Below are 23212 nucleotides of genomic sequence, written 5' to 3'. Positions count from 1 at the left end.
GCATCATGTCTTAAATTATTAAAAGCCAAGTGTGTGGTTCGGAGGGAGCATGGTTACAATAGAGAAGAAGAAAAAGATGGAGGCACTGTATCGGTCAGTAGTTTGGTCACTTCAACCTAAGGAACATACGCTTCATTTTATACCGAAATGGCTGCAACGGCGTCAAGGTCGAAAGAGAACTAACGGGTAAAACATTTCAGAGCCCAGCAAACCTGAGCTGTACTATATTGCCAGAAGGTTCTGTGAGCGAGTTTATATTTATATTGTATATTTTATAAAATATAGAAATACGTTTGTAAAATATTTTGTATTTGGAAAAAGTTCCATCCCCACCTAACCTTGTTGGGCAATTATGGAATGGTAAGAGACACACTGTTGTTTTTTTGTCTCAGGCACTTTTCCATATGAAAAGCTGGTCCGGATGGGAATATGAAAAGCACGTAAGCATATTTATACCAGCACAAAGCACCCAGATCAGCCCCATATACGTTTTAGTGCACTTAAAATGCCTGCATGCCTGCACTCCAACTATTCCAAGGTCATGGACATCTCCATGTATGTCAAGTTTAAATACTTATATGAAAGTACAGTGTCAGAATTAAATTTGTAAATCGCCAAGTTGCAGCACAGACCTCTGCAATACTGATATGACAGCAAATGATCTTTTTTTTGTTAAATATATCACAGAAGTTAGTGTGTGCTGTGATTATACTGACCAATCACTGATATTGCAGACCTGGCCAACAAGGGGCCCTGGCTGGATTAGGATCTCAGAAGTCTTGTAAGAATTAGGTTCTAATTTTGATAGGTGTTGTTACAGAAATAAGTAACACGAGACTGCACCTCCGATCGGTTCTGCCTGTCTGCGTGCTGTTTACTTTAACCCCCGCCCCCGCCTAAAAAGCAAAAGCGCTTCAGGCCCCCGGCACACGTTGCTACAGAGAGCAGTTAGTGCGTGCCCACAGATCCTAACCTCGTTCAGAGGAATCAAGATTTCAGAAAGGAAATGAGCAAGCTGTGATCAGGAAGAGGGAGAAGGAGAAAAGGCTAAATGAAGTCAGGCAACTTGGCCCCTTTCTTTCGGAAAAACAAGGTGAACTTAAATGTGGTGTAGCAATGCAGTCAACCATTCGCTACACTGGCACTCATTTGAAATAAGACCATGCTGATATGTTTTTCATGCAGCAACTTGGCGAACTTTAAATATCTGATGTAACAGACGGTGTTTCTGCTATCATAACCCAATGAAGTTAGTCTAGTAACCCAATGAAGTTAGTTTAGTCGGGTAACTAATTGTAAAAACTGTTGCTTCCAGAAACATCCGCCGTCGCTGAGGGGAAAGAGCCTCTTCCTTCTCTGACACCACCTGAGACATGAGGCGAGGAAAGCTCCGTTTGCTGAGCACTTTCAGCGACAGTGGCACTAAATACATTTTTCTCGCTTTTATTTTCCAAAACTTGCTGTTAATGCCTGCGGTGCTGCACCGCCAAATGTAAATGCTTCGACGAGTATAAACAATTCGGTTAGAAAGAATTCGAGTCAGTTTTTTAACCGCATCACATCATATGATGGCCAGTGTGCTTTTATATATATATATTGCCGTTGTTACACCGCTGTTATAACGGATAGCGTCCGTGCGAAATTGAGTATGCATTAACGGTGCCTACGTGATGCTCTAAAGGAGCTCTAATGCCACAAGTTATTTACATCTGGTCCTGTGTATATGTACAGTTGCAAACTGTAAGTATATACTCAGTATAACTGCACTAACATTTTGCCCCATTTTTCTCCATATTTTAAAGTGCTACCATTAATGCTACAAAAGAGAGATTCAGAAAGATGCAAATTATACATTTTTTTTTACCCCCAGTATTTTAATTATTTGCTGAAACTGACTAATTTCTAAAAAAAACAATAGAAAATAATGCATGAATCATACGGTTTCATTTCTTTATAATTCATTTCTTTATAGCATTTACACGTTTTGATAAAAGAATTGGAAAGTGTGGAAATAAATGGATGGTGAACTAAAGCCGGCACTTCTTTAGTATGCAAGTGTAACATGTTTCACTGCTCCACGTACTGCATTGTTAAGGTGCACTGAAGTTGTGCATACAAACAGCGCAACAGTGGGGTTAATTCAGCAACGATAACACATGATGTTTTTCACATTAGCTGAGGTCAGTCTTGGTGCTTCCCTTATAAGACACAAGAGAAGTGTTCTGAAGAAAGCTTGTTTTTGTTCAGTATATCATGTACACCCAGTACACCTCAAATAAAGCAGAACCTACCAGCAACTGATTTAAAGATTTCCTTTCAATAATCAGTATTTATTAAAACCCAAACGGGTTACCTTTGTGGTTATGACAAAGTGCCTGTACAGAATGAACATAAAGCAAATAATGTTATTACACACCATGGTGGATCCTTTGATTCTGATTGGTCATACAAGGACTTTAGAGGTTATTTCTCAGTAACATCTGCTTCCAGGGTCCTGATTCCGAGCTGAGGATATAATTTGAAATTATGACAACATGGCTGTACGTTATTCCATAATGGTGTAGGACAGTGAATTGTCTTTAATTCAAAACAACACAGATGTTTCTTTTGCTCTTTATTTGATGATGCTTCAAAAAGGCTTCCAGTTACAGATATTCAGAACATTTCTCAACGGCAAAATACTGTTATTCTCACGTACCTTTACATGGTAACGGCATATAACAACCCCAAAGTGACCAGTGTAATAAACTGTGAAGCCAAAAAATAATCTCCAAGCATGAAATCACCAGAAGATCAGAAGATCAACAGTATGTTGCATTTCGGTTTCACTGATTAAGCCAACAGCAACTTAGAGAAGCATTAGTTAGTTTGCCTATTACATGAGAATAATGGAACAACGCAAACTTCAGACTAAAATGATAAATGCAAACTTCAGAAAAATCAGCAAAAGAAAGGTTCCACTCTGCTTAGAGTCATTATTCGGGAATAAGAAAGCGGACATCTGCTTGACCTCACACAGCATTTGCTTGTATTCCAGGGTCAGAGAAAGCTAGCTCCTCTAAGATGTGGCATTGCTTCATGTGCCCATCTGGCCTTACAAAAATAATTGGATTTTATTAATCAGTTCAAATTATTTATACTGCATCATGCATGCAAGTAGGAAAGAAAAGTGACTTAACTGTTAGTCATCTTGGACCAAACAATCGTTAGCATTCACACCGTCATGAAATCACTGTGTGACACAGCATGCTCATTTTTCTGGTTCTTTGTTTTTGTTTTTTTTAAATGCCTTTTGGCTGTCAGATTTCTAAGTAGCAAAGGTTGGTTCAAAGCTACCAGTCTCTGCACTACATTGAGCTTTCCATTTGCATGCTCTGTTGGAACCATGCAGGACATGATTCAGGCCTAATAACAATAGCCCACCCCAAACCAAACAAACAAACAAACAAACAAACAAACAAACCACATGCACCTTATAATGCAAATGTTAAACTTTTCTAGAGCATTTTTTGTACTATTATAATAGACAGAAGACACGGTGTGTAATGTAAAGACATTGCATGTAAATGAATGAGTTTTAGCTCCGCCCCCCACCCCACCCCCCCACTAATCAGTGCACGTACTCATCGTCGCTAAAATCAGAATCATCAGCTGCCACTTCACCCTCGATCACCGACTTCTTCCCTTTGCAGCATGACACCATCAAACCAATGGTGAAAACCTACGGACCAGACAGTTCCATTCATTCACTTTGGTGACGTGCCGCATTTTGTGTGGCGCCATGCGCAACACTTCCAAATGCTAACACTGGGTGTTAACTGGGTACTGACTAGGAACTGCAGAAAGTAAATGGGAATACAAGGTACTTACTGCAAGAAAAGCCCAGTTGCCAAAGTAGTAGACAGTGCTGAAGAACCAAAACTTGTGAAGGAAGAGGTACGTTCTGGTTATCGTGCACTGGTCTGTAAGGAAAAAAAACCCAAACAAAACAAACAAGTTACCCTGAAACTGTTCAGTGTCTTAAAGTCAACATCATGGTTAAAGCTGCTATAACCGATGTCCAATGCCTTCTGTAGCCTTCAGTACAGTGCCCTCCACACGAACCTGTCCCTAAAGCCACTCCTCCCAAAGACACGAGTGTTTAGCCTACCCTTCAATAGGCTATGTCTGTGTGTCAAATAACTGACAGGCAGGGAGGACCGCCTCTCTGTAAAGAAGCATCCTGATTGGTCGGTGCACCCGTACCATGCTGAAAAGTTCTCGTTTCTAATTGCAGTATGCAGTACAGTCCCAGAGGCATTTTTAGAGTAACCGTTGAATGAAACGGCACCGCCAAAAATGCACCAGCTTTGTCATAATGGACAGGGGGGGGTCAGGACACCTGCACCGGACACCACTTCGGTGACCCGCAGTAACAGGCTCTCGGGGGGGGGTATGGTTGGCTTGGATTTTAATATTCAAAATGCAGCATCTGTTGAAATCATAATGATAATGAGCCACTTAATGTGATCCAAGCGTAGTTGGGGGGAGCGGGTTGGTCGAAGGGGAGGTAACAATAACACATTTGAAGCAAAACAGATTAGCCACTAATTTCAGCCCTATTTCAGCGCCCGGGCTAACCTGTCACTTTGAGCAGGGGGGAGGTTGATTGAGGTGCCAGAGCGTACCTAAATTCACCTCAGCTTGGTTCAGCAGGTTACAATAGACAGGAGATCAATGAGGTCCCAGTCAGCGGACACGGGCAGATCAGTGTGGAGAGAGAGGAGCTGTACACGAGCGGGACAGGGAGCTCCCAGCGCACGGCTAAGGAGAGAGAGAATCGCGCACAAGCCCCCGAGATCAGGCGCCAAAAATGCCGAGAAAGAAAGCCTGGGAAAGGGTCACGTTTCCGTAGCGGCACGTGAGCGATCACAGAAGCCGGCGCATCCGCCTTCGATAGACTTGCAGATGCGTCACAAAGGTCAGGTGCCTTTAGAGTTGTTTTAAGATACAACGTGACTGAAAAAACATAAAGGAGCACCTGCGATAATTTGAAAAGGAGGTCTGGCATAAATGACACCAGCAACAAAGCGTTTCCACTTCATTGAAATGCAGTCTCGCGGTTGTAAAAACACTTCGAACTGTTGCAGCTGCTCCTGTACTTGCCCATAGATGTGCAAATCCTCTGGTAAAAAATAAATAAATAAATAAATAAATAAATGAAAAAAGTTTTTAAAGCAGTGCTAGAATGATTCAGCTACCGCAAAGCTTTCCCTGTTTCAGCTCATGAAAGGCATACTAATAAAGGTGAAAATTAGATGATGCAAACTGGTAATAACTTGCTTTCAATAATAGTTTGATTTCAGATTAAGTATTACTTTATTATTCTCTTCTTAGACTTCACAGAGGCACTTAGGCGAAGAGAAGACGAGGCTCGATTCCATTTGATCTGCTGAAATCCGAATCGGGTGCGAGCGGATTGGAAAGCAGCTGAGGTTTGTTCTGTTTTAACTGGCAGCGCTTTAACTTGCTTTCAGATCAAGAGTGAATGACGTTCTCCCGTACTTACAACGCAGGGGTGTGCGTGCCGAGCGCAGAACGATCGGTGCGCAGTTAAAAGTTTAAAATATTTTTGTGACGGCGAACCAAGACGTCTAAAACATCCGGCACGTTTTTCACGAGTCTCTGAAATTGTATCGCACCTGTTCCGTGGGCTGGCACGCGCCCCCGAGGAGGCCTGGATTAGGACGAGTGGCATGGGAGCTCCCCGCAGCACGAGCGCGGCGGAAGGCGGATGTTCGGAGGCAAGTCCGACCTCCGCTTCGTTCCATCTCTCGGTTTCTCCCTTTCCCTCCTCCTCCCTCTGCAGCTCTCCAGTTGTTCGGCTGAAATACGGATCCGTCCGATCCTCTCGCAGATGGCTCTCAACAGTGGTCCTGCCTAAACAAATCATCACGCACGCCGCTGACCCGGTTCACCTTCAACGCATCAGCCCCGGATCACGGCCGAGAGGTGAGCCGACCCGCCGCGGCACAAGCCAGACGCCCTCTTCCAGGGGTCACGACGCAAAGTGGACCGGGCTTGGCCCCGAGGTCAGCCGACCTACCGAGAACGGCCTGCATGCGCCAGAAGACAAAACGGATGCAGAAGCTTCGCTCGGCGCTTTGAGGCTCAGGGCCCCAGTCTATCCCGAATGGCTCCTGTCTTAAAGGGACAGCTCCATTATAAACTTCTCAGATCTTTTCTATTCGCGTCTGGGATTGTTAATAAAACAGGCCAGGTCCTGAGCTCATACACACACTGCTTCCATCGCGTTTGATGTCGTTCAGCGACCGTGTAACTATTTCAGCATGTTTTACACCACATCCAAGCTCTCATGCCTCGTTAGGAATATTAACCATTTCATCCTTCCGTTGCGATTTCCATATCAAAATTCCGACTGTCAGGTGCCACCGGTGACGGTGGGTCCGTGTCTGAGGCTGGTACATTTCTTTCTTCATCGTGCGTACTTAGGGAGTTGCTCCTTGCCGCTGTCGCCCTTGGCTTGCTCATTAGAGGACGCAGGCTTCTGTGAAGCTTTGCGTCTTGAAGAAAAAAAACAAAAAAACTAAACAGCACCAAATGAATGCAGCTGAATTGTCTTGAATAGTGCAAAACTATTGATGCCACGTATGAACTCAAATCCCATTTTGGTTTTATTGACCACGAGCGGGGCAAAGCTCCGGAGAAAGCTATGTAAATGGCCTGCCGCTGTAAAGCATCCATCATTAATGTCAACTCCTTTCTGTTCATCTGACATGTAGGGCCAAGGACGCTAAAAGCAAGGGAAGAAGAAAGCAAAGATCTGAGCTCTCTCTCTCTCTCTCTCTCTCTCTCTCTCTCTCTCTCTCTCTCTCTCTCTCTCTCTCTCTCTCTCTCTCTCTCTCTCTCTCTCTCTCTCTCTCTCTCTCTCTCTCTCTCTCTCTCTCTCTCTCTCTCTCTCTCTCTCTCTCTCTCTCTCTCTCTCGCATCCTCCCTGCCGTCTGTCTTCAGGACCAGATCGGCTCCTCCCATTTCAGACCGTCCATTTGGTTTGGTGGTGTTTTTATACTTTTCACCCCCCCCCCCCCACCCCCCCCCCCCCACCCCCTTTACTAAAAGCGCCACTGTGGATCTCAGTGAAGGGGCTTTTATGCGTTCCCCCTGCACTTCAGCCTGGTCCATGGTACCGACTTCCCCCCACCCCGCGTTTCTTGGGGGAAATGGGAGCTCTCTCTCTCCTTACACCCTGACGCACGCGGGCTGGATCCTCATCTTTCACACGGCTGACAAGCGCACACGCCTCAAAAGGTTTTTGGTATAAACAAAAAAAAATTTCCCTCGGCTTCAAGACAGATTAACGAGCCCTCTGTTGCAGTCAAGTAACACTGCACGTGGGCTGTGCTCAAAGGTCTTTCTGTTGAAAGAAATGCCCTCGGATTTAAAAAAAATACCGTTAGAAAAGCCACTGTTGTAAGGTGATGGCTAGAAGCAGGCTCGCTCTCGATTTCGCTTACCCGGAGTGCGGCAGTTCCCCTGCCGAACTGCATGGAGTGCAACTTGATTGGTTCCAGGCTACCAGTGCTGTACTACAACTTCTGTATAATGGCACCTCGGCTTGCTGCACTCAATCCTGCCCCCCTGTTAAGCACTTGTGTCAATATCTGTGGAGAATGCTTGCCCCACAATGTATGCCCCGTCCGCGATCATGCAAACGAGGGGCGTGCGTTTGAAAACGCGTGGCCTTTTCCATCGTTGGTAATCTGTGGCCAACCATGGCCAGCAAAAGCTGGCTGAAACCGAGCACGTTTGGGAGCTGGGCGTAGAGGACGCCGGGGTTGGTTGGTTTGGGGGGGGGGGGGTCAGCTATTACGCAAGTGGCGCCAATCACCGGGGAGCTCCTTCCTCACCTGCTACCACTCTCTGCATTCATGAGATCTAAATGCCATCTAATAATATTTGTGTGCCCATCACTGGCAAGATAAAGCGCCTGGAACAAAAAACACTGTACAGTGACATGGAGTTCAAATGGGTAACATGACGGATGACAAAAAAAAAAAAAAAAGAAAGACCCCCAGAGTACTCCAGAGCGCAAATGATTTGCTTTCCTTTTGTATAAACCCATAAAACACACACACACAGACACACACAGCTGCTTTCCACGCGAAAATTGTTCATGCTCTCACTCCCGGTAGGTGTAATTCTGTGAAAGCCAATTGACAGAGCGAGGGGGTGGGGGTGGGGGGGGGGGGGGGCATGGGGGTGGGGTGACACCCAGCACTTTTATCCAAATGAATGTCCTCGGATAGAGCCGCGTGGTGTGCTTTGTTATAAAGGTCAGACGACGGCGCTTAGATGGGTTTCCCCTCCTTTCAAGCATGGAAAGTGTTGCGAGGTCAAACCCATGAGCCACTGCCTATTTGGTAAACGGCGGCCAGTACAACGGCAGCGCTTTTCTCGGGCTTGTGTGGCAGGTTTGCATCATCGGTTTGCCGCCTAACTCTCTCTCTCTCACTTTCTTTTTATATACATTTATTAAAGCATTTTGGTGACAGAATAATTTCAGTGCACACTCAAAGCGGGCAGAGAGAAGCGCGCGCGACGAGTGCAAAATGCATCCCCGTGCCATTGTGAGGAACGATGAGTCTTCGGAGTGACAGGACCGCTGTAGAGGAAGGCTGCTCTTCAACACGGGGCGGCGAGGGGACTAGACAGCATTTCTGAGCACAAAGACTTGGGGGTCTTGCCTGATAACCTGTGAAAAGGAAAGCCTCCAGACTGCTTTTTTTTTTTCCGTGCCGGGCACTTCTGCCGGGAACGCCTCGTGGAAAACGAGCACAGGATCCTCTGTCGCCTTCAAAGCCTCCGGCGCGATTATGATAAAAAGATGTGCTACTGCGACTCCCAAATACTGTTCTGCAGGCTATGAGTGAGTGTTGCTAGGGAACAGGTAGGGCAGGCTGAACACTCAACGTGTTCAGCGATAACTCCATTACCCATAGGTCTAAGGGCCAAAAATCGTAATTTCTGTTGTTGTTTTTTAGTACCACTTCGTACGGGCGTCCGTCCAGTCTAGGGAAATATTGAATTTACATAAACTCTTTATATTAAAATTTCCATAAATGAATCACTTAACAGAGGTTCCACGAGTTTCTAAACGAATACAGGAATAGCTAGCGCACTGCTCATGTGCAAGGCTAGCAGGCTAAGACAGCTGACACAGAAAGACTAACGTTTGGGATGATGGGCCCCTTGTTGGTTTCCGCACGCTACGATATCACATAATAACTCTCTTGTCAGTTAAGTGGCCTGCCCTCAATGTGTGTGTATACGGTGCCCCGAGGCCTTCAATCCCCGGTGTGCGCCACTCGACCAGATAGCGCGCGCTGCCCATTACGCCTGATCAGATCATATCTGTGGAGAGGATGAGAGGGGGTCCAAATGAGAAAGGAACTGGGCTCCACACAGCCCCAACCAGGAATCCATTTGATGGGCAGTGGGTTTGGACGGTAAGAACCGGCTAGAATGCTGAACTGTGCGTCCCAGTCTTTTTGGCTCGGAGGCGGGTTAGCATCACACTAAGCAGCTAACTAGCCCCCGCAAGGCTTCGAAAAAGGCGGTGTCAGCATTTCAGAGGCAGGCTACTGCCTCAAGATGACAGGTTGCAGAGCAGAGGAGGCGCTGTTGGCATGTGGGAAGCTACGCACTTGGCTGATGAGGAGGCGGGGGAGGAGTCGACGGGAGGAGGTGAGGAGGCGCACACGCTCGTCCTGGAGCCTGGAGAGGTCGTGGGTCTTTTTTTCCTCTCGACAGCGCTGCCAACCGTCCAGCCTGCGCCCTGACCTCCGGCTCATGTGCACGTGCTCGGTAGTTGACGTGCGGTGCTCATAACACGGGCACACGTGCCGCTGCTCAAACTCACATGCTCCCTGTCCCTGGGGCTGGCACACATGGCCGGTCAAAACCACTGACAGCGGGAAGCTCACCCTGGGGACACGGACCATAAACAGATCATATCATCCACCTTGTTGCCAACTGTATTATGCTTGCTGGGACAGGTCTGCGAGGAACAGTGGGCCGGAAACGGATGTTTCCTGTGGGAACAGAGCGGAAACAAAGTGACACCTTGCTGGACTAGAAAAGCACACGTCATCACACAAGCAAACGTGCATATTAGAAGAACGAAACTGAACTGTTCGCATTATCCAGTCACAGGCCCTTTACTGGAGCATAGTAGAGACCGCCCACTAACAGAGTTCCTAAAATGTAAGTCACGCTGGACTTCCACATTTCCAATCTTCAGAAGAAAGCCGGAAATCAGTCTGACAGGAGAACATTTGTGCACGGGCACAGAGTCGAGAGTCACAGGCTGGAGAGCACTGCAAATTCCATTTTAATTTGCAGCTGCAGAGTACATTGGAATATCGAGGTTGGTGACTTGGTGCCGCGTCGCCATGGAAACAGCACTTGATCCTCCAGATACAGTGAACCTATCTAGTCTGGGAAGAAGACGGACATAACATCATTAAGCTTTGCAAAAGAGGAGAAAAAAAGAACACAGGAGAGCAGAACACACGACTCCCCCTCAAAGCTAAAGTCAGGGGAAAAAAAATCTTGTAATTCTTCAAAAACACGAAGAATACGTGCTTTTTCATTCCACTAGGTGCAAGATCCTCAAACACGAAATGGCAGATACCTCGAAGAAGAATATTCCATACCTCTGCACTTGCGGACTTCTCGCCTTGTGTTAAATCTTCTTGATTATGCATTAGGTGCAGTTCTTCAGCGGTCAGGGACGAGTGTAACAGTATTAGGAGTTATGTTTGTAGAGCTTGACTGATATTTCGAAGACGTGGCGTGAAAAACATTGCAGATGCCTACAGGGATCCAGGGCTTTGAATGACACTGAACTATTCCTGGCTCCTTCCACGCCAGAGAACGGGCCTTCCAACAAGGGCCACGGAGGACAGGTCAAATGGTCCGTAATGCCAGCACCAACTGTGCCTTCTGGGGCATTAAATCCTGCGCTACCTGGCACTTTTCACTCCGGATTTCCATCTTCCTCCCGGCACGGCGCACTGTCGGATTCTCCCCGAGCCCGAGGCGGGGCATGCGGCTGACCCCTGCCTCATCTAACGCCCCCCAATCCCTCCTGGGGCAAGGCTTCGGAGGTGGAGAACGCGCTTGACGTGGCAGATGTGTCCTCTCTGATTGACACTTATATATATATTTTTTGTCCGTTTGTTTTGCTTTAAAATATCAAACATGATCAAAGACCACCTTTGGTTCATCGTCCAGCACAAATGGTCAAGTGCATATTCTCCCTTCGTGATATGCTGCGTAGGTCTATTCTTGGGAATGTGGCCATGAAAAAAAAAAGAAAAAAAAAAAGTCACTGTGACAGTCTGATGCTCTGCCGTCTCGAAGATAAATGAGGACATGCGCATGAAAGGAATCTGATGGGGCTGCGTCCTGCCGCTTTCCGGACCGGACGGGCGTGAGCGTGGGGTGGGTGCTGGTTACCCGGCCTGAGTGTATCCTTGAGTGCTCGGTGGCCATGCTGATTAGATGTGCGGCTGTCGGTTAATGGGAAGTGAGTCGGTCCCGTGGAGGGCCGGTCAGGGCTTTTAATCGATTAATGATTTAATTAAGAGGAATGTGTTGCTTTTTATAGCCGCCCACGTCAGCCCTTCTCCCATTTCTTTATGTCTTAGTGGAGAAAGGAACCTGAGATTTTATTGTCTTACTAATCCTTTAAGTGTAGTAATCTTTAAGCGTCCATTTTCAACTTGGACCGAACCGTGCCGTATACTACGGCTGCAGGATTCCCCACTAAATGGGAATCTCGACCTTAAAATTTTTTAAATTGACCCAGCTTCTCGGCCACGTAGTCTGGAAAGAATTTATGTTTACTATGTTTATGTCTTATTTACAGTGCCTAACTAGTGGGTTGACTCCAGCGTTATTGAGAAAAAGCAAACAAAATAAATGCCTCCCCAATTTAGACTAAACAGGGGTTAAATATGGAAATTACCACACAGCATGCGCCAGAGTAGTTTGTCCCTTCCTCTTTCCATAGACTAAGGCAGCACAGAATGCATGGGGTCATGTAGTAGATTATCTACGGTCACTGGTCACCTTTTGCTCCATAACCAAGAAGGTGGTCTCGCATATGATAAACACGGGCAGCAAGGAGCTTGCTGGAAGGTCAGTCACCCGCAGAACCAATAATTAGCACTGGTGAGCCACAGTAAAAACTACAAACCTGCGTGGTACTAAATTAGGCAACTTGTGGAATCTTTACAGCACCCTCTGTATGTGTTTCAATATGCAGATCCTAAATGCGAGGATTTTAATTTTTTTTGTTACACGAGTACGGTTACTAATAAGAATAAATACTAATAAGAAGAAATATTTCGAATTCAGTGCCTTCATATAATAGCAAAATGCCTTACTTCTTCGCTCTCCGCAGACATAAAGTCTGAAAAAATCTGAACCTCCTCACCGACCTAAAGCCAAAAGCACTAAATGTGCCCATGGCCCAATTAAAGCTAGCAGGATGCGGCGGGCATGTTCATATTTGCGTAGTGCTAACTGGCCTCTGCCGCCTGCTGGTCATTATTGGAGACATTAGCATTTATGGGCCAAACCCTCCGCTTCCCTCGGCCCCCTGAACGAGCTCGGGGCGGGGGACGCGCCGGTGTTCGTGACACCGGAGAGCAGTGCTTGTCTGAGGGGGAAGAGCTGGGGTTAAAAAAAAGAAGAAGAAAGGCAAAAAAAGAATGAACTATAAATAATTGAATTCGTTAATTAATTTCTAAAAAGTACTGGCGGCCAATTGTTAGGCTGCGGAGGTCAGCGGGACGATTTTGGGCCGCCTACCGAGAGGCGCCTTTGCTGGCGCCGCGTCCTTCGTGGTGCGAGACGCAAGAACAGAAGAAGATCAGCTGCTTCTCCTCGGCTCACTCATCCGAATACACATTAGCGGTATGATCCGACTAATATTCTAATGTCCTCCAGCGAGATTGGACTGCTATATCAGAGTGCCCTCCTCTGGATATTACGATCCAGCCATGGTCCAACATCAGAGGTTTAAAAAAAAAAAAAAACCCCCCCCAAAAAAAACAAAAAACCCCAAACCAAACATTACTCATTAAATTTTATATGGGGTACGCTATTGGTGCTGCAGCTTAGACAATATCAAACTCCGGAGGAAAAAGAAATAAATTAACCGCTGGCACGGAGGCTAAAATAATATGCTGATACTAAAAGCACATTTACGCGGCCTGCCGGAAGAAGCAGCCAAAAGCCTGTTAAAAAAGGCTCACTGTAATTGAATCGGTTCTTTAAAACGCGTTCCGTTTTGGAATATTTACCAGTGGACAGAAGCTACTGCCCAATCAGACGCAGTCCACGATGCGTCCTGGGAAGCGTCTCTGCTCTGACAGCCAGGTGTTACAACTCGAGGCCTGCCGGTGCCGGTGCCGTTTCCGCTGGCTTCCTCGGGATTCGCGTGTGGTGTTTATGCAACATGCTTAGCGAGCGTGACTCGCACCTCCCTCTCATCTGCTAATTAAAACGCCGCGCGACTCACCGGCCACTTCAAACGGCGCCAGAAAACTGCAGCTACAACTGCAATCAACTGCGGACGCGTGGTCATAATTAACCTTAAGAGTTAGCAATTATGCTTTTGCTGGTTACCAGTGCTCATTGTGCACGCTTTAATTAATAAAAGGTTTTCTCCTGTGTTTTTTGGAGCATGGTTGTTATTTGCTCTTAAATCCATTTATAATGCATGCATGGGAGGATGACCAGAAGGCACAGGGTTCTCCACAGACAAATCATCTGGGTTAACCTTTATACAATCAAATATTCAATGGGGGACTATTTAAATGTAATTATCTACCAACCGGCAGTAAAACCTACATGCAGTAACACTTCTCATAATATGAAATTTATTGGTGCTAAAACTGACCCTGGCAGCACCAAACAGAGATAATTTAAGCTCCAGGGCGTCGATGATAAAGCACAAATCCAGACTCTTTTCCCAAACCTTCAAGGCCTGTGATCAGTTTTCCAATTAATTGGGATTTTTGCGTAGTGAACCCAATATCTTTTCTTAAAAGGTCAAAATTGATCTCATAATCCTACGCATGTTCTTAGTGCGTACTGCCTTAAAAAAAACTCTCCTCCTATGGTGAGAATCCTGTAAATCTGGTGTGAATCAAGTAAACTTTAGTGTTTGGCCCTTTAGTACATTAGTGCACCGCTTTGTAAGTACGGTTACTTACAAAGGATTCATTACATACCACTGAATGCAAATACTAAAAAACAAAACAAAACAAACAAACAAAAAAAAACCAAACAAACATTAATTTTCATTATACAAGATAGCTGTGGAACTTTCAGCGTCACGCTAGCACTGTGCCAACCGTAGTTTGTTTGTTTGTTTACCTACAGAGACCAGCCTCTCGCAGTGAGAGCAAGATGAATGTGTGTGTGTTTTCAACTCAAAGTGAACAGGGAGACCACACCATCTCCAGCCAGCACACCCCAGCATCAGCAGGGACCCACCTGGGCCCCCGGCCAGGTCTGGGGTTTGGCCGCTGGGCCGCACGCTCGCTGCACCGGCTGTTCCTCGTGCTCCTGGGCCAGCGATGGCAGCCGGTGCCCTGCTGGGCAGAGCGATTCTGCCCCGGTGGCTGGCCACACCTACCACTCCACATATTTATCTCGGCACCCCCTGCTCTCAATCCCTCTCAGATTTCTCTAGGCCCTCCTGCAATTTGGTCTCTATCTGTCTTTACGCCCTCAACCTAAAGCAGAAGGAAATATGCTCTCCTCCGTATTAATTTGTTGCAAGAGTAAGAGAAGGCGGGTGTTGCTGACGAGGCCAGAGGGCCGTGGGAATACAATCTCCGACCACTCCTAAACACTCCGCCCTCCTCGTTAATAACAGGAAGTCTCCGGACAAGCTCCACCGAACTGCTGATGAGCATTTAAAAGGGAACCCATCTACTCTTGAGTAAGGCTATCCAAACTAGCTCAGAAGCCCACAAAAACTTCAGCGGTATCGCACGCACGCACGCACGCACGCACGCACGCACGCACGCGCCTCATACAACTAGCAGGTGATGAATAAATGAAGCGTTGGGACATTGCTCTCAGATCACATCTCTGGTAAAAACTACATGAGGACCAGATGGAGTGTGCGGATGGAGGACAACTGTCCTACCTTCAGGAGCGTCCGCGTCACATATCTTGGTGGTGACAGCTGTGGTCTGTGGGGTCTAAGGACAAAGAACAGAAAACACCACTACAGAATTCACACAAAGAGGTTATACAGCAACTTCCACTGCCCGCTCGAATTCCATGATTTTATCTTATTCATTTTATCTTATCTTATTCGAAACTTCTATTCCCCAGCATTCTAGGCCAATTTTCAAGTAACTCTTTTAGAATATTTTAAGGATCCTTAATGGCAAATTTCCGAACACCTCTAATATTTCAAGGACAGTACAGAGACCAAACTGGTGCAACAGAGACTCATCATTTGTCATTAATGAAAGAATTCCATTCCAGATCGGATCAGATGGTCCGAACGGCCTAACTGCTGTGGATGCTTTTAAAACACTGCACCACGCACTTCTGAGAGGATCTGTTGATTTATATACATCTCCTATTAAAATCATGTGTCTGTACTCTCTGGACAAAACGGAGCACGTATGCCTCAAGAGGCTGCTTTAGACGTTGCTAATTGGTGGAGCCGAAGTACACGCTGGGCTGTTTATTGGACGCCCTAGGTGGCTCGTTACTGCCACAGACCAGTCATGTTCTTTCCTTTATGTCCCCCGCAGGCGACGGGTCTCCCGGCCAGATCGCCGACAGCGCGCCCGACTTCGAACAAATTGTCATTCAGCTCAGCTAAGAAGGTCTGGCTGACATAATTTGTTTGAGAATAAAGTCTGTGCACTGAAACTCGTAGGGGGAAAAAAAACAAAAAAAACCCCACAACATCTGCCTAGCTGGAGTAACGACTAAGTGAAAGAGCAAGCGAGTGGGAGGAGGAAATCAACAGGGTTTGCAGGGTTTACAAATCAGATTTACTGCGCTCACACCCACGTGCACGCAGCCTTACGCCCCCTGAAGATCACTGCCATAATCCCTGCCCTGGTACACCAGAGCAGCCTGAATGTAGGCCTTGTACGCAGTGACATAATCCTAGAGACCTAAAGCCCCCCGTATCTCCCGAACGCAAGAACACACACGCGCACTTTCTTACTTGCAGTTGGTACTTCTGGCTGCCGTACATGACATACTGCGGGGCCAGGCTGTAGATCATGTAGCTGGTGTGAAGGACGATGAGGAGCAGGATCATGCAGAGGAAGAGCAGGGCCTGTGGGCGGGTTCTCTCGGGCCTGATCTTATACAGCTAGCCCCGCCCCCCCCGCCGCCAAGGGGGAAAAAAAGCAAAAAACACAGGACGCATAAGCTACACCCACACTATGCCTCACCCACAATGCACACTGCCATCACCAGGAGACACTGAAAGTAGGAGTGGACAATACCCTCCCCCACACACACACACACACACCCCTCACCCCCTCTTCAACTTCAGATCCACTGTGTATACTCACCCCCTCTTCAGATGCAAAACAATTTACATAAAGGGAGCATCATCAAAAAACACCCACCCTCATCCAGAAGAACCAGATGCCCATGTTTCGGATGCCCGCCATGGACGTGAAGACGAAGTACACAGTGATGACGGTGATCAGCACGTAGTCCAGGGGAAACACCTGCAAAGTGCCACAGCAACTGTTCCGTCATCTCCACTGAAGGCAACATTAGGTCCCGGCGTACAGTGCTTGTGCAGTCGCGCATAACTTATGCATGCGACTGTAACACCTGAGGCTGCTGGCACTGCGGTGGGATCGCGGCAGCACGCTTCACATAAACACGTGCGTTTCGGCATGGAAAAAAAAACGTAATGGGCTATAAGCGAGAGTTCTTTAGACATGTTTGAAAAAAGATTTGCAGCACGAGGGCATGCATATTGCAAGAAATTTCAATCCGCCCAACACTTAGCTAGCAGTGTGTCTATCATAATGCCTTAAACCAATCAAAGGATGGAACTTAAATGCAACTGGGGTTTGGGTAAGTTTCTGTTGGGTTACTATAATAAAATACAAATATGCAATAATTGCATGAAGGTTATGATTTAAGATGGTTCCTGTGCTTTTGCTGTTTAAGACGAAACAAATGTAAATTCACAGGAACGTACTGCAGTAATTAATCCGTACACATTTACGCAATAACTAAATTATAGCGGCATTTATACTTTATTTGTAACTACTCGGGTATTAAGAAACACAAGTGGGATCATATTCAACCAGCCAATGGCACTCTGACTACAGAAAGTTCGCTGCTGCCAGGCTGTGTGATTGGTCGACTGTCCTTTACATCCTCCCATTATTAATCTCTCATCACACACACACACACACACACACAGACACGAACAGCCCCTTATCATTTTGACACCTAATGATGGAAAATTACTATGTCTAGACACACAAACATACTTCGTGTGGGCCAAGTGACATTCAGAAGGACGCTAGAGCAGCACAGAGCCGGACGATGGGGGCAGCCGCAGGCATGGCTGGCCTCCTCCATATAACTTAATGACGCATTTTAATTGGTAAAGGCCGTGCAAACTACAAAACCGCCAGAGGCTAGGAGATGCGCACGCGAGGTTTTTGCAGCTCTCGTAAGACCTGGATAAAGGAATCCTGTTGTATTACACCAAAGGGACTTGCGCCATCAAGTTTCAACCCCCAAAGGCAAACATAAGTAGGTCAAATACTCCGCACCACTATAAATACAGAACACAGAAATGGTCTGGGTACAAGTGACTGAGAGGTAGTCTGTCACTGTTGGGGAGAGGCATTGTTTAGTGGAGTGCCATACCCTTTACAAGGGTGTTGATGCTGTGCTGGGGTGTAAAACCGTGATGCAAATGTTATTTAGACCACTCATTAGCATAATAACAGTCTCTAATTGTTGGCAGGTTTAGCGGAGTCCTTTTGTTCTTGCTCATGCCGTCGCACGTCTGAAGAAAAAAAAAAAAAAAGAAAAAGATTTCTAAAGTTGAAAGAGGAGGAAAGTTCCCTGGCACACTCGTTCAAAGTCACGGCGCAAACGGGCCCTCTCCCTGCGCCTTCTTATTAGCGTCTCTGGCTCTGCCCCGCTCCTCCGGAACGCCGATGCCCCCGGCTCCTTGGCAGCCCCGACGCCCATAACTCCGGGGCCGCGCGACCCCCTCCCGCCGCGGACGTGCTCGGGCCTTTCGAGGCGGCCGATCGCGCAACAGTCTCCCTGGCCAGAAGTCGCGCCGCACTGCGACGTGCTAAAATTTTGTTTAATCAAGTGCTCTTGGGACGACGGCGGAGCTGCAGCGCTCGCGCTTTCTTCGGGTGCAGGGCGGGGCGACCGACCGCGCCGCTAGCTGGACAAGACGGAGGGGGTTTCGCACGGATCCAGCGGGACGCCCGTGATGAACGGCGTGGTTATTGCCGATCTGTAATTGCATCTAATTCAGCGGTCGTCATGTCCTCCCGTCGCATGATTTAGGAGAGAACAATCTTCTGCGCGAGGTGGCCAGCCCACGTGGGAGGAAGACGAGCCCGCATACTAATCCTTACATTACGCGCCAAAGCCAATTACTCAAAACTGTTGACATGCTCGCGGCAATATATCTCGCGGCAGATCATGCTGCTGTTGCACGATAACCATAAAATAACATTTGCAAGATTGCCTCCTCTATGCGCGGCCGAGCACGACGGCGGTGAGTGAAATCGCGCCCAGGGAGCAGTGCGCTGGTATGATTAAAAATAAATAAATAAATGAAGTCAGCAAACGCGGGTTTGGGAACTTCCGTGTTCCCCGTTAGCCAGCGATCCACAAGTACGGATCCGGACGTGGCGGGCCCACTCACCGGCTGAAGCGCCAGCAGCAGCTCGTTGAGGGGGTTCGTCAGATTGGTTCCGAAGATAACGAAGCCAGTGTTGATCCCGGCTGAGTGCAAGGCTTTGTCCAGACTGTAAGGAGAGAAGCATAAACCGGATCATCCGGACAAATCCCGGAGAAGGCCGGACAGCTGCCGGAGTCTGGGGGGTGTTTATGGGAAGTGTGAGGGGTCGTGCGAAAGGCTTAACGCTGGATCTCGCATGCAACTGGCTAAGCAGTCAGCACAACATAACATGGGGGCGTCCTCGCGCCCGAGTTCCGCCTTGGAACCTTGAGCCTTTGCAACAACAACAAAAAGCTCATATCGGCCATTTTCTTTAGTTTTCAGTTTCACCTTTACATTAAAACTACATTAAAATCCGAAATATGCTTCATTTAGACTTACCTGACATCATTTAAAAATAATACTTGCAATAACGCTTCATGTTGTTTTTGTTACAGGGGAAAACAGTGATTGGATGTGTACGGCTTTTCCTTGCAAGGGCTCAGTTATCACTGTGGCCTTCAGTGTGCAGACCTGTGAGGGTGCTACCGACTGCCTGGACCTTTCGTTCTGGTGTGTGTGTGTGTGTGTGTGTGTGTGTGTGTGTGTGTGTGTGTGTGTGTGTTGGTGGGGAAGAGTGGGAGCATGCGTGACATTCAGCAGAGGCCGGGCCCGCTTACTTGGAAATGAACAGGGCCGCGACGAACAGGAGAGCCACCAGGAAGAAGAAAACTCCCAGCAGAATCTGCAGGTGGGGAGGAGGAAACACACAAAGAAAGAGCCTCAGTGATGCGTGGCGCGCGGGGGAGGATCGATGCCCCTTCCCGCCCGCCTCGACGAGGGGGACGGCCCGCGGCCGGGGACGTTGGCTGGGGAGACGCGCGGCTCCTCTGCTTTCGCGTGGCCTCTGGTGGTGGGGAAAAGGCAAATGAAGAAGGGAGAGGGTGGGATAAACAAAAAAACAACACGCGAGAGAGAGAGAGAGAGAGAGAGAGAGAGAGAGAGAGAGAGAAAACCTCCAGCAGGCAGCAGCATGGTCTAAAAATACAGAGGGCTGCGAAGGAAAGGACGTTTCAACGAGAAGAAGGGCAACACAGAAAGAGAGACGCGAGAGACAAAGGAGCAAAAGGGAGGGAGGAGGGAAAGACAGAGAAGAGAGAGAGAGAGAGAGAGAGAGGGGGGTCAAGATGCACGAGTGTGGGACATTGGCTGGCGGCCTTGGTTGGCACGTGCATTCGGCATGGAGGCCTTCAGCGGCGTGGAAGCCACGTTCCCGTAACAGCCCCTAACTTAACCGGCACGTCGCCATGTCCATGACGTTGGCGTGGCCCGGTGCACCTGCGCGCTGCAGTCTGGAGGGCCCGTCTAACGCCTCTAAACGTCAGCGTCGCTGGAGATTTTGCGCTGCGCGTGGCCGTGCCTCATTGGCGGTAACGGATGGACCATGGTCCAGTACGGCTCGGGATCGATATAAATGGCCGTTCCAGACTTTTCCGGGCCTGCAGGTTAATGCACAGTGGACCGGAGGAAAAAAAAAAAAAAAAAAAAAAGCATCAGAATTATTATGCCCAAGGCTGAAATCCTGTCTGTCAGAAAACATGTGATTAGATTAGCAGCTGTGGAGATGGGTTTTCTTCTTGTACTTCTCTGACCACTTTTGGCAGCTTACCACAAAGCCCGGAACATTCTAGAAATGTGGTCTGAGGCGGGTTCCTTCATCGCAAAACTGAGCTTGCGACGCCTTGCTCTCCCTTACCTGCCGAACATGGACCTGGATCTACTGCCCTGCGCATAACGGCCGACGCCGGAGTCATTTTTCTGTCTGCGCGGCTCCCGAGAGGAGCCCAAGAGCCTCGCGGCGTGTCGACACGTCTCAAAAGCTGCTCGGCACTCTGTCGGCGGCGTTCTGGAAAGTGCTTCCGTGTGTACCCAAAGGAGTGGATGAAGCAAGGTTGTACAGGGGTGTTTTACAGAGGTGTGGTTACGTCCTGACATCTTTGGGCCAAAATGGGCCAGGCGTCAATCAGGCTCTGACTAGGCCTCAGTTCTGGTACTTCTGTAACACACTTGTATGTGTTATCCAATCATCAGAAATATAGCTAATCTCATCAAACAATAACGAAAAAACAATAATCCCAGTCATCAAGGACCCATCAGATGACTAATACCAATAATAAATATATAGAATATATATTTATTATATAGATATAGAATATAAATATACAAATCCCAATGAAACAGGTTTTATTAAAAGCAGAAGCTAACATGCGCAGACTCATTAACATAATACACTACGCATATCAACAAAAAATGACAAGCAGCGTTTGTTTCTATTGGTGCAGAAAAGGCCTTTGACAAAGTAAACAGGCAATTTCTATTTACCACATTACACAGATTTGGATTCGGAGAATCATTTATAAATTGCATTCAGATTCCATACACTTCGGTCACAGCTTCTGTCAATACCAACGGGCTCACTTCACCAGAGTTTACATTACACAGAGGAGCTAGACAAGCATGCCCACTCTACTCCAAGCCCCCCCCCCACGTATTTTCCAATTGAATTGAGCCATGAGCCTCAACAATAAGACAGAATACGTATATAAAAGGAATACAGGAACCAAACTCGGCGCACAAAAAAGTTTCGACACAGGCGGCATCATTCTCTCTCTACACATCCCATCAACCTAGATATCAGAATTTATACCGACTATCCAAAACTATTCCAGAATCTCAATTACTCCAACAACCCATCAAAATCTACTATCCTTCCAATATGAATATGAATACATAAGACAAACGTTAACAAACATTACCTATTCCCCGCAACCCCAAGTATACCACATACCTGGGCTTCAAAATTTCAGAGCTACCCAAACTCAAGTTTAACCTGCTTCTCAAAACAATAAGCGATAATCTCCGATGTTGGATAAAATTCCCCCCTCTCTCTCTAGTTGAATAGCTACAATAAAAATGTAATAAAAATAAATACAATTATAAATATTACCATAAAAATCTGAATATTACCAAAAATAAATTACTTATTCTCAACGATTCCTCTTCAACCTCGCCCAACATTGTATTGAAAAAAAAATAGAACAACCAGAAATCAAACGACATTGCAGAATTCAGAAATTTCTACTGATATTTCCTGGCTAATCAGTTGCAATAAATATTAAAATGACTGATACCCAATCAGGCAGAGAATTCATCCATAGATTTAGAACAAGGACTATACACAGATATCAGAATTTCAGACTTACCTTTGATTAGTCAAATACTCAAAAAACACTTTTTAAAATCGAACAAATCGCAACTGCTCTGACAGCTTGGTGGAAATTTCACATGATCACAAACTGCTCACTCTCTCCAACCAATTACACCCCCATTTGGAAGAACCCTGACTTTCCCATAAAAAAAAAAACTAAACAAAACAAAACATCTTTGATCCGAATGGCTCACTCGTCTTAAGCACATATTCCATAACAACACAATAAAACCATTTCTACAGCCGTCTCAGAAAAAAAAATTCCATATGATCACTTGCACCAACTTAGAACTTGTACAATATAAAATTATTTACAGAACACACTACTCTGGGCACAAGATGCATAAAATTGGATTCACTACCATAGACATCTGTACACCATGTACACAAAACAGTTTAAAACATGGCATTTGGCACCGCACACCAATCAAACATTTTTGGCAAGAATCTGCCATCCTGGCTGAATCCTCCTATCCATCAATGTTCTACATTGGAATACCGTGACGCTAAATCAAATATCAACAGAAAAAACAAAACTCTGCATCCCTCAAGAGTAAAAATGTACTATTCATATTAACTTAGGCATCTCTTATTAACCACCTACACCTAAAATGATCAGCGCTAGTATTGTAATAAGCAAGCAGAATTAGATTAGAACCATACCACATAACCCATACATCAAAACTATTTACCACTTACACTTACAATTTGAGAAAATGGAACGCAAGATATTGGTCCTCTGCGAGCACTCTCACAGGGCCACAGCAAACGTTCGGGACGAGCTTTCCCTTGAGGAAAGGCCAACAAGCCATGACTCACTTTGGCACTTTTTATGTGACAGCACTCAGCACCCCTGAAACACAGATAGGACTGACAGACTACAAGGATGACTGAACCGAAAACACAGAGTAATGCAAGCAAGCATGACAGGCTAGATG

At 46.7% G+C, this 23212-nt stretch overlaps 1 protein-coding gene across 3 annotated transcripts in view; it reads right to left on the bottom strand.

Annotated features, from left to right (window-relative positions):
- Positions 1-2599: 2599 nt before the first annotated feature.
- Positions 2600-23212, bottom strand: part of lmbrd1 (LMBR1 domain containing 1) — a 57018-nt gene continuing 36405 nt past the window's right edge. For all 3 annotated transcript variants that reach the window (XM_027016555.3, XM_081714586.1, XM_035530180.2), the window contains 7 exons: positions 19687-19751; positions 18992-19094; positions 16692-16796; positions 16280-16429; positions 15233-15287; positions 3871-3962; positions 2600-3721 (listed from right to left, as the gene is read on the bottom strand). In XM_027016555.3, the coding sequence (XP_026872356.2) occupies positions 3611-3721; positions 3871-3962; positions 15233-15287; positions 16280-16429; positions 16692-16796; positions 18992-19094; positions 19687-19751 (681 nt within the window). In that variant the 3' untranslated portion in view covers positions 2600-3610. The remainder of the gene's footprint in view (positions 3722-3870; positions 3963-15232; positions 15288-16279; positions 16430-16691; positions 16797-18991; positions 19095-19686; positions 19752-23212) is intronic.

Source organism: Electrophorus electricus, chromosome 5 (genome assembly GCF_041902795.1).
Source record: "Electrophorus electricus isolate QZ-2024a chromosome 5, ASM4190279v1, whole genome shotgun sequence".
NCBI lineage: Eukaryota > Metazoa > Chordata > Actinopteri > Gymnotiformes > Gymnotidae > Electrophorus > Electrophorus electricus.
Note: the sequence above shows the minus strand (reverse complement) of the source record. Positions and strands in the feature narration are given on the sequence as shown.